Source organism: Chelonia mydas, chromosome 1, assembly GCF_015237465.2.
Source record: "Chelonia mydas isolate rCheMyd1 chromosome 1, rCheMyd1.pri.v2, whole genome shotgun sequence".
Classification (NCBI taxonomy): domain Eukaryota; kingdom Metazoa; phylum Chordata; order Testudines; family Cheloniidae; genus Chelonia; species Chelonia mydas.
This window is the reverse complement of record NC_057849.1, coordinates 159,326,141-159,338,159: the sequence shown is the minus strand read 5'-3', so window position 1 is coordinate 159,338,159 and position 12,019 is coordinate 159,326,141. Positions and strand designations below refer to the sequence as shown.

The window sequence follows — 12,019 nt, the reverse complement described above, 5'->3', positions numbered from 1 at the left end:
TGCTTGCTGGTGTGTGTTTGTTTTTTTTTGTTTTACCTTCTTGAGCGAAAGAAAGCGCCCCGGTGAGCTGCTGCTCCCAGTCCTCATCCATTCCCCCATGATTGGTTGTTTGATCGCCAGTCACACAGATTCCTGTCGATGGATTACAAATCCCGAAAGGAAAGTCTTGAGTACTTTGGCTGCAGTTGTGTGAGACACTGATCTATAGGTGCCAGATGTGCACTATAACCTAACCCACTCCTCCCCCAGGGCCTGATCCTGCATCCCATTGGAATCACCCTGGGCGCTCTGCTTGAGCGCAGGTTTTGGGCCCACGGTCCCACCATGTTAGCTGCAAATACTTTCCACTCTAATGACCAAAGAAGTGTCCGGGACCATCAGCAGAGTTCTCTCGGCGCCCAGCGTCAGGCCCGGGCCTCCTTTGATACTGACTGCGTGCAAAGAGTGTTTGCGATTCCCCGAATCCTTGCGCGCTTGGCTAATGAAACTACGGTAGCGCGTTGGTACATATTCTTGTGTGTGTGTGTGAGTGTGTGTGTGTGTGCACACACGCGCGCACCCGCAACCTACGGACCCGGAGCGTTCAGCAACGGCAGGAGAAGCGGTTTGGACGGTGTGTGAGATGAGAGGGACTCTAGCCCAGCCCCCGCTCTATGTATAGGTCCTTTCAACCACTTGCTCTCCCAGCCTCCTGGGCTATCGCGTTGTCGTGTAGCTCAAAGTCTCGGATATTAGCACGTATCTCCCACCACCTTATTTTGAACCGCGCTATTTATAATACGTTCACAATGCCAGATCACCGCAGAAATGTGTGTCTCCCTGTGTCTGGCTGTAGATGCGGGTGTGTAATATGGGCTGAGTTTGTGAGGTCCGGAGCACCAGCCGGAGACTGTTCCAAGTACAACCACACCCCCTCCAGTCCACCTCCCCCTTCCACTGCAAGCGCTAATTGCGGTCCTTCCCTCGCGCCTCTGTCTGTGGGTCCTGCCGAAGGCGCTGCTGCACCGGCGGACACGTCACGGGGCACATTTATCCCCTCCCCTCTCGCGGCGCTCCTCGCTTGCTCCAGCCTTCGCTAAAGAATTGACTGAAGGTGCCACTCCAGAGCCGCTGGCTATTCCTGGAAAAGAGGAGGCGGAGGAGAAGGAGGAGGAAGACATTAGTGTTTCGGTGCGTGGGAGCAGCACCGAAGTTAGGCTTTGGGAGAGTGGGGAATTTGCCTCCGATCGCTGCTGTGCGGTGCGCTTGGAGAATGCGGCTGTCAGCTCTTGGAAGGTGAAATAGCAAACCCTTATTTCTCCTGTAAGGTAGAGTCCTCGCTCTAGTCGCATGTCAGCGTGAACTAGCTCTCGCTTCGCATCGGTTTTTCATTTTTTCAATACGTGTCAAATAATAAAAATCTCTCTTTATAATATAAAAGCCTTTTTTTAACGAATTGCCTTGGCCAGCACTTGGACTTGTTTGGGTACTGACAGCCCTGAAGTGGCGCTGGCCTGGAGGAAAATGGATCCTTTAATGTAACTGTTTAGGAGAACCGGATTTAGAACACGAGCTGGAGCAGCGAAATCAGCTTGGCTGCTACAGACCCTATTCCCCAAATCTCAAATGAGAGGTGAACGGGGCTTGTGCTAGGCAGAATTGAAGGCAAGTTCTGCACTAGTGGTCTAAAATACACACAGTTTGAGACACACGTGTACTGTGAAAGCATATTTCTCCAACACTGGTTACAAGACAAGCGGTCTCTCTCCTAGAAGGAAAAGCGAGCCTGTGGTTTTAGAGCAATCCCTCTTCACCGGCTTTGACTTTCATTTTATGCCTGGGCTGCCTTTCCAGCTTGTCTTCTCCTCTGCACCTTGGGCTCTGGGACCAGATCCCTTTGCACTAGTTCATTAGAGGACAACCACCTTTTTTAAAAAAAATTGCAGACTGTCTAGCACAATTATTTTCTGCTGAGCAGTTGCTTGAAGGCTTTGTTTTTCGGAGGGGGGGAATTGCATAGAGCAGGAAATCATTCGCTAAACAAAGAAAAAAAAGGGGGATATGCTCTCTGTGAACGAGAAGATCCATTTCCAGCTGCAGCCACGGTCCATGTAGATCTTTCAGTCTCTACTTTCCAAGTGCGAGACATTTGCATTGCAGAGTCAGCCCAGAACTGCATTCTCCTGACCTGCTGCGGCTTGTGGCACAGAGGTGGTTTCCCACTCTCGCTCTTCTGATGCGTTGATTTTTGTTCTGTTTTTTACGAAGAAAATAGTATTAACGGTACAGTCAAAGTCCATGCTCGCAGCAGTCCGGAAGGATCGGGTCTAATATGCCAGTGTCACCCTCCTCATTGCCGTGCAGTAGCCGCGATGAAGGAAAAGTCCAAGAATGCTGCGAAGACTAGAAGGGAAAAAGAAAATGGAGAATTCTACGAACTGGCCAAGTTGCTGCCCCTGCCTTCAGCTATCACCTCCCAGCTGGACAAGGCCTCCATCATCCGCCTCACCACCAGCTACCTGAAAATGCGAGCGGTCTTCCCAGAAGGTAAATCCCTCGGCTGCTTCCGGGGCACCTGCTGCTTCTCACAGGGCAGGAGCCTAAGGCAGGGGCTTTGCGGGGCGGCGGGGGGACGGGACAGCACACTTCGGGTGCCGTCTCTTAGCAGTTACGACCGTCTGCGTTTCGAGGGTGCAAGGGGGCCTGAATGAGCCGCGACAGCAGTTGAAACGGTGGCTGTCTGTCCTTGACTGTTTAGACATAGCCACCCCTCCCCACGCACACCCCAGGCCGTCTCTGTGAATTGTATTTCCGATTGTGACCTGTGCCCAAGGCGCTAAGCAGGCAGGGGGCCAGTCGCCACGGGTTCAGTCGTATTAATCAGGCTTATTTTAAAGCTTAAATAATACCCCAGAGTTTGGAACGGGAATATTTGTAGGTCGCGTTGTGTGGCGCTGAGCCCGACAGAACCGGGAGGAGGGAAAGGAGCAGAGCTCCAACCCCGGGCGATGAGGCTGCTCAGATCTTGGGGAAATGGTGCCAGGCAGCTGACTAAACACAAAGCAAGATCTGTGCGTGGTACATTCTGTGATTTTGTTTTCTTTCTTTCCCTGTGTGTGGGGGGGAGGGAGGGAGGAAGGCGAGGTTGGATCTGCTTAAATTATTGTCCTAATTTAGGACGCGATAATAGAAAGTGTAGAGAGCAGACCTAGGCAGAATGGGGGGAGGGGATCCAGCCTACAACTAGCAGGTCAGGCACTTCATGGGTGAGGCCTAGAACCTAGAATACCTTTGGATAACACTAGGGACAAGTTGGTGTTTTGTCTTCACTCGCTCACGTTGGAGCGAGAGTTGGGGGTGGGTCATGTGGAAAATAGGAGAGCACAAATTCACATGAAACTCACTTGCAAGAGGCAGGGACAGAGAACTCCCGTGAGAGGGGCACAGATATCTGAGAATAAATCTAACAAAACGGACACCACAACAAAGGAACCTATTTCAAATATGTATGAATAATATAAATATAATATAATGAACATCAATAAACTTGCAGGTGTGACTTAAAAAAAACAAACAAACCAAACATCACCTCCAACAGGCGCAGAGTGCATAAAAATTGCTACCAAAAGAGCGAGACGTAACACGGAGCACACAGGACATGACTTGGGCTTAGTTTCCGCTCCGCCACACACATTGTCTGCTCAATTGCAGCGCGGGTATAATTGCAGCGCGCGCGCATTGTGCTAACAGCTTTAAAGCCTGGTCCCCTCTCCGACATTATTTTGATTTCGCCTCTCTCTGTTCTTCAACCTACTTCGTGCAGCAGCCTGGGATGTGCTCTCCACCCCAAACAAACGGCAGCAGCGAACTGTCAGCGCGTCCCGAGCGGATACATAGAACTGGTTGCGTTAGGTGGCCCGGCGCGAATAAACCCCTGGCATGGTGCATTGGTCTGGAGTCCACTTGTCAGCAGGGTGATATAATTAGTTACATAGCGCTGGGACATCTGCTAGAAGACCTCCCCCCCCCCCCGTTACTAATTGCATGGGAAATTGTTTTCATTTTCCTGGGGGGGAGGTGTCCCCGGCGGGTGTTTGTTTCTGAAAACGCAGCATTTACCGAGCTGTATAAACGCTGCCCAGTCCACCTGCCTGCAGGGATCCAGCGCCCAGCACAGAGCTCAGCATTTCTAGCCTCGCCCTCGTCTTTTGCACCCACGCCAAACCCTTTAAACGTTGGAATTATTCGGCACAGCACGGGGCTGGCAGCGAAATTAGCTGTAAAAAAAGTGTCATAAAAATTCGCATCCATAAGTAGACTAATAAACCTTCTTTTGTAAATGAGCGGCAGGTTAAAGATTTCATCTTTCATCATGATCATGCCCCGCTCCTGCAAGCGCCGGGGAGGACCCTGACTCGGACCAAATCTGCAGTAGGACTTTTTTGCCAAGGGAGTCTTTGCTTGAGCCGGGGCTGTAGGACGCGGCCTTTTTCAATGAAATTGAAAATCTGCTGCGAAATGAGCGATCTGGGCAAAGATCGGAGTCCGAAGCAGCTATGGTCCCCTACTCCCACTGAGCAGCGCCTTCCTCCAGAGCGGGCGCCATTGGCTTCAAGGGGATACGCGGGCCTATTCAGCTGGGATAAAGGGATCCGAATCTGGCCCTTTGGCTCTCGCGTGTGTGGAGACCCCAGTCTGCTCGACTCAACCTTGAACACCGTGTCCTTTAAAGGGAGAGCGAGCAATGGACGTACAATTTGAGATTTTCCCCTCAGATTTTTTTAAACCAAACACTTAATCCAAAAAATACCAACCCCCCCCCTCGCACACACCCACCCACACACCCCTTCCAAACAAGTACACACTTCAAATGTTTCTTTCACTGAGCGGAAGTGGCCAGTTGACATACATTGTGTGGGGCCGTTTGTAATATGTCATGTTGTGTGACCACTAAACTGGATGAGAGAAATGAAATTAAATGCTGGATAAGATTCTCTAGGTGGTTAAATAAACCCAAATCTCCTCCTTTGTGATTTGTTTGGCCTGTCTGGACAGATGATGGGGGAGGAGAGGAACAATTAGCATTCCAGAATGAAAAGTCTGTTATTCATCTCAGTTTCTAAAGAGCTTATGAAAGGGTTACAAATGAAAAACGAGAAAAGCTTTATCAGCTACGTCAATAATTATGAGCAATGATTACTTAGTATTACCTAAAATCAATAATTCTGTTTAAACGAAAGGGTTCTATCAAACATATAAAATAAAGACATTTACCATTCTAATAGTAATAAAACATCCCAGTGCTTTGGTATATTGCTAATGACTTTCGCAAATTTAAGTCATTATAAAAGTCCCGATTAAGAAATATCTTGTAGTAATTTCGGGAGGGTTTCCCAATTTTCGATCGCATGTTTCCCCCCAAAAAATAACTAAAGTACATATTTAGAAATACATATGTTGAGATTTCTCTGGACAGGGTTATATTACAGGTTTCCCAGACAAAACTCTCCTATTGAACAAACTGTGTCAACGAACAACTGCAGTTCACTTCAACACTTAAAAACCAGAGGATGAAAGCCTTGCGAGTTTATATACCTAGGATGGCAGTGTCTTATGTGTAAATTCTCTTCAGACCAAATGACGGTGTGCTTCTGCACTCCCCACATGCTTATGAGTAATTTTAAAAATACATATGACAAACGTATTCTTTTGCCATAAATACTGCATAATTATAATGAAAACCATGAACACTGAGAATAGTATATGAAAGACGAAGTGAATAATTTACTCCTGTGTTTCTGAATACATTTTTTAAACTCATAGGGGGAGAGCTGTTGGAAAGTGATAAGTAAATTATTTCAGCCATGTCCATTAATAAATTGGTTCAACTTTGGAAAGTTTCAAGCTGGGAGCTACGCTCTGCCAGACACTTTGTGGGGAAGTGGTTGGGACATAATTCCTTTCACTATCAATAACTCTCTTCATAGTTGGGTATCTTTCCTCAGGAAAGAGCTGATGTTTCTGAATTTGTTTTTGATATAGGAAAGTATAATGAACTTCTCCCTCTCTCCCTGATATTTTCCCAAATAGCATTATTTAGTGGCCTTAGTCAGCAGAATAGAAATACCTTCTTTTTAGAGTTAGCGTTACAGACAAGTGCAGTCTGGGATCAGTGCCCCAAAGTGAAACAGAGCCTGGAGAGCTATCATTTGTTGATCTCCGAAAGAGCCATCATGCATATTTTCTGCTATTCAATATTTTGCTGAGATCTTGGTTTTTTGAGAGGAATAGATGATGTGTCTGCAGTCAGTATTTTAAACTCTCTTGTAACAGAAAATTACTTCAAGGTTTTGCAGATGTCTAGTGACTCAGTGTGCCCATCAGAGATCATGTGTCTCCGAGACATAAATATTAGGCACATGGCTACAAACTGTACTTGATGTGATTTTTTTCATCCGCGCTTGACAGACAACCAAGATACCTTTAGGGCCAAATCCGCATCCCATCAAAGTCCATGGGAATTTGCTGTTCACATCAATGGGAACAGAATTTGGCCCAGAGGAATATGTCCTGGCTAGAAACCAGCTTCCTTTTATTGTGCCAAAATTTCTAAAAAGTGAATCAAATCTAGAATAACCTATGTTGAGATATATAATTACGTTGTAAATACAAGAGGGAAAGTGCACTACCACCACTCTCCGATGTGTGTAAACATCCACTTTTAGGACTGAATTATCATCTTCGTGACAACACGGAGCCAGTTTTGTTTCTTTAAACTGGGGGAGGGTGGGGGAGGGGAGGGGAGGCGTGAGGGGAAGAGACGTCAGAAGCTGCTAAACCATCGAATTTCTACTACATTTGATCAGAAATTATTGTCCAGCTATGAAACTTGCTGAGTAGGCCAGGAAAAGGGTGGGGTTTTAAAAGCCTCGGTAGCTAACTGTTTAAAAACGCCCTGGCACATAGTGTAGACAACTTTTAATACAATTTTAAAAGGTGTCCGCGGTTGTGGGGCATCCCTACGCTCCCCTAGGCTTTGGGGCTTGAGGCAATCCGAGTTCCCATCCAACCAGTTACTGTATGTTTAGAAGATGCATAGTTTAGTCTGGGCACAGAACGCCCTGCGGGAGGATCCGGAACAGGCCCACCGAAGTGAGCGTGAAAGGAGAGTTACATTCATTAAACCTCTTTTATTCTCCCAAAGTGCTAGTCTTGTAGGGTATAATTTCGTGCTTCAGTATGGTATCTTTTTTCCGTGTGGATTTGCTCTGACCTTCAAATTCTGAATTAAAATCCAGGAGACAGAAACATAGCGTATATCCCTACACCCAAGCTCTGTAACGTCATCCTCTGTCGCGTTTTGATACTTTGCCAAACCATTTATTACTGCAGAACAAAAATACATTACGAGATATTTTTGGTGCTTGGCTGTCAATAAGTTTTTCCACAAATGAACAAATAGAAGTGTGTGTGGGGGTGGTGGTGGTGGGGAACCTATTGTTGAGTTGAAATTATCCCATCCACCAGGTTATGGCGCTGAGGTTAAATTGTGACTCCACGCATTTTCAAGAACTAGCTTTAACACTCCGGATTTATTAATGATTAAACCAAAAGGAATGAGCTGCTTAATAAGTGACTCAAAAATGTAGCGTATGCTATTCCCACCACTATCTAAAAACAAAACAAAAGCCTGGGAGATACTGTGAATTTTCTTTTATTTCTGTGCTTGGCATCATGTCTTAACAGTAAAATCTGGGACCTATTGCTTACTCCTATGAAAAGACATTTTAATAATTCTTTAAAGGGCATATACATATTTTCTTGTCCTCTGTGTATTTAAAATAGAGCCAGGAATATAACGCGGGTTGAATTGCAACGGTTTCAGCTCAGTATTTTTCTGTACATCTGCGACGTTTAACATTCGCTTTAAAGGCTACAAACACTGCTGAGAGTGAGCCATTCATGAAGCCGTGTGTGCCTATTTTAATAGTAGTAGATGGTCTTAAAGGGTTTATTAAAATAACAGATGGCATTAGGGCTTCCTTTGAGGCTTGCTCTAAATGTAAATCGGTGGCATTTAGAGATCACTGGAATGTTGGAGGCATCCATAACTGGGAAGCAGTCACAGGTATATGGGCTGCTTGCAAGAAAGATATGGGAATCGGGAGCAGATTAGAATAATCCAGGGATTTTAATAATCTCCTCCATCATTTCTTAGCAGCTGGACTTTTCACATCAGCGGCAAGACGCATTTCAGTTTCCTCCTAGAGCAAATCTGGATGGCACGATCCTCCGCAGATGATAATTATGAACTGTGCTTTGTCTGTTTTGCCCTTGTTGTGAGTGAGACTTTCAAATATCTCGCCGCACTAAATGCGTCTAAATATTGTCATTACAGGAAGGTTTTTCTCTCGCTCTTGTTTGTGATTTGGAGCGGGTTTGAGTCTGTGCTATAAGTTTGTTGGCTCCAACAGAACAGTCGGTTTGGGCTGGGTTTTTTAACATTTTTTTCTCGAGAAATCTTAACCCCGACCGCACTAATATTTCTAATACGTGACTTAAAAAATACAGATAGAAAACAAGTGGATCTCTTAATACATATTTAATAGATCTAAAATATATACTTGCCATATATACTTAGAGCTCCAATCCACTACTTGAACAGGAGTCTGCTAGTCCTAGACAAAGGTCTGTATCCTTTCCTCTTACTCGCCCAGGTCCTAGCCACCGCCAAAACACAACAAACTTAACACAGCTAAGGGCGATCGAGCTATTGAAGGACGCGGTCGATCTAATTCTGTCAAGTGTCGTGATAATTTATGTGCCAGAAAGTCAAGATAGTTTTCCCCTACTCCATTAGTGCACCCCCCCCCCCCCCCGTAGAGTTAAGGTGAGTGTGCAGACGGTATTTCAGCAGGAGGCGACACAACTGCTGAAATTTCAGAGCCCCGGGAGTTGCTATGACTTGCAGAAACGCTAGTTTGCAGAGGTGAGAAATGCGTCTCCAAACCCGTGTGTACCGATTCCCAGCCCGATTTGATCAGCGCACCTGCAGCTATTTCCCGTGTTCCAGAGTCGAGAATAGGGTCGGTGTGGGTCTAGGCCCGGTCTTGCCCCCAAAGAAATCAAAGGGACTCTACCATTGACTTCAAGGATGGGTCCCAAGTGCCACAATAGCTTCAGTGAGAATTTTTCCCGTGAGAACTGCGGGATCGGGCTAGGTCCTGTCTCTCTGTTGGAGTATGTGTGTGATCACAAGAAACCTCACAGCTGAATTATTAGGGTCACCATCAGCATCTCCAATGCAGGAGGAAAGGAAGCTGGGAGGGGGGCACCTCCTTTTTTGTCTCTTGCAGTCGGATGGTGTGGGCTGGTTTGCCGCTCTCCTGCCTCCTGTATAATTGCAACGTGCCTTTCTCCTTCATAAGCTGTTTGCAAGGCCAGGGGAGGATGCCCCACAGCCGGTGAAATTCCCCCCGGAGAGGGAGCAATGAAATCCCAATGTTTGTAGTTGACCCAGGTTCCTTTAAATTAAGGCTATTGAATAACGCGCAGGATCGTGCACTAAAGGGGAGTGGGAGCACAAAACGGTGGAGACACAAAGGAAACACTCCAAATTACAGGGCAATCTGATACTTATGGACTATATTACTGATAAGTAATTCTTTTAGCAGATTTCCAAACAGAAAAGCTACTGTTGTTGTTTTTTTTTTTGTTTAACCTTTTCTTTAGGTAAAATGCTTCCAGATTTTGTTACAATTTAACCCATTTTTTTTCTCTGAAGACTGAGAAATGCCACGAGGTGAATATTAAAATGTCCTGACAAAGTTTGAGATGTCAGATTAAGGGAGAGAATCGTGTCCATATTTAGTAATAAAAGGGAGGGAGCATTTTAAAATGAGAATCAGACGCCGTGGAGTTTCTCTGCGAGGTTCGTTCTACCTTCAAGTGTCCTGCCATGTGATTTTTTTGCCTCCCCATCGGAAACAGTCACCGTAGAACTGTCAGTTGTCCAGCCGCCCCGGCTAAAGAAAATCTTCAATGCGTGGGAGACAAATAGACCCGCCAGTTGTTACTTATATTTGTCTTGGGGTAGTAGCGGGCAAAGACCCAACAAAAATTGAAGCTCCAATGTGCTAGGTACTGGAGGGACACTCCATCACACTGCATTCCCAGCACACGTCGATTAAAATGAGAAAAGAATGCAGGAGAACCACGATTAAGATCATGAGAAAGTGAAGAGAGCCCTTTAGTTAACATTTATAAAGAGATGATGCCACTTGTCCGCAACATGGCTGTGTGGCTGTATAAAGGAGCTTTGGAGAAGCAAGTCAGAACTCAAACCTCCAGGACAAAGGCAATACAGCTTAGTTTAAAAAAAAAGCTAGATATTTTCTCTGTGACAGTCTGCTTCACCATTTGCTTTCTGTATTGGATAACAGACTACTTTCGGGTTCAGTTTGTGGCACAGAAATGTCCGGCTCTGGAATTCAGTCTGGATTGGAATTTCTTGGCTTTGTGAACCTCTCTCGCTCTAGATAAATGTCTGACCTTAATTGATAGAGGTAATCCCATAAATTTAAAATCGAATGGGGAACAATTTGGCACCCCTTGATTGTTGTTAAAAATGTTAAATATTTGCCAGAAAAAAAATCCTCCAGCTGCTCAGCTTTCTCACAGGTAAATATGCAATATACATCTTAAAAGCTTCCTTAAAAATGACTCCGTGAGAACTGCGCTATAGAATATTAAAACCAGTCTACAAGCTCGTCATTTGGAACCATTCAGGTCTATTCAGTAATCACACATTGCATTTCAGCAATTTACAGAATGCTTACTTTGTACCAGCAGCTCCTTTGGCTAGGTCCTGCCTAGTGAGTGAAATGTACAGTGTTTACTGGTTAGACAGGAATAGCTCCTTTGAGTTTATTGCCTCCATATGCACCACTCACCTACAAACCCATCTGCACGCCTCTAGGAAGAGCCGTTAATGTGCAGCGGTCCCTTTTTCAGAATTTCAGGTTGTATTCGCTTTATTCCCACCTTTGAAAATATTTTATCGACTGATTAAATGACTTTAAAACAAGGGAAAATATTAACGAATCCACTAAATGTATTCAAATTCGATATAATTTTGAAATGGCGAAACCGATTTTAAATTTCGAAAAGAAAAAAAACTGCTGGAGAGAGATTTTATGTTAATAGTGAGTCTGCGCTAGAAGGCTCCGCTAAAAATAATGGAAACACTGACATAACATTGCTAAAACTGTAACTGTAATACCAAAGGATACAATCAAATACACCGCTAGGCATTGCTATATTGGAGTGACAGTTGTTCACACACCATTATAAAATCCTCTGTATGACTGGCTTAAGGAACAAACCTGCTTTGTACTTCAGTTAATCAGGAGACCGCTTAGCCATGAGTAGTTTTTAAAAAATGTATCTGTAACGTTATGAGTGAATTCGTTTGATTGGCTCAAGGTGACTTTATCATTTACACTATTAAAAAGGGCAGTCTGTATAGCAATAAGATAACTACTAACGCTTTAATTTAGTATCATCTTGCCAAGGAAAATTCATGTTTCTGTGCTCCTTTAAACAGCAGACACTTTCCACTCAAGAGAAGGCTGCATGTTAGCAGAGAAAGATGGGAATACTTTATGTAGCAGTGGAATTTGTAAACGTCTGTAAAGTGCTTTGATATAGAGGAAAGCAGCAGATAAATGGAAGCTCTATTTATTAAAAAATGCAATTTCACACTATAGGGAAACGTATCAAAATATCGACAGATACCCCAAAGCAAAAACAGCCTTTCGAGGTAAAAGTCTTCTGCCATTCAGTTTACTGAAGCATACACTCAGGCAACTCCCATGGCTAATGTGGATGTGCAAAGAAGACATACCTCTTGGACTGACTCTGGGTACACTGAATTATTGATATGGCTCCTTAGCACAGGAGTAGCAGAAGGATGACTGAGTTATAGGAAGGTCAGTGGTAGTGGTGGAAGTGGAATAAGCGTAGTCATGTCTTGAACCAT

At 44.9% G+C, this 12,019-nt stretch overlaps 1 protein-coding gene across 2 annotated transcripts in view; it reads left to right on the top strand.

The window, feature by feature from the left end:
* The first annotated feature begins 905 nt into the window (after positions 1 to 905).
* SIM2 (SIM bHLH transcription factor 2) overlaps positions 906 to 12,019 on the top strand; it is a 73,678-nt gene continuing 62,564 nt past the window's right edge. The window contains exon 1 of one of the 2 annotated variants that reach the window (XM_007068247.4): positions 906 to 2,526. In XM_007068247.4, coding sequence (XP_007068309.2) covers positions 2,352 to 2,526 — 175 coding nt within the window. In that variant the 5' untranslated portion in view covers positions 906 to 2,351. The remainder of the gene's footprint in view (positions 2,527 to 12,019) is intronic. The other variant, XM_043538254.1, reaches the window with a different exon arrangement.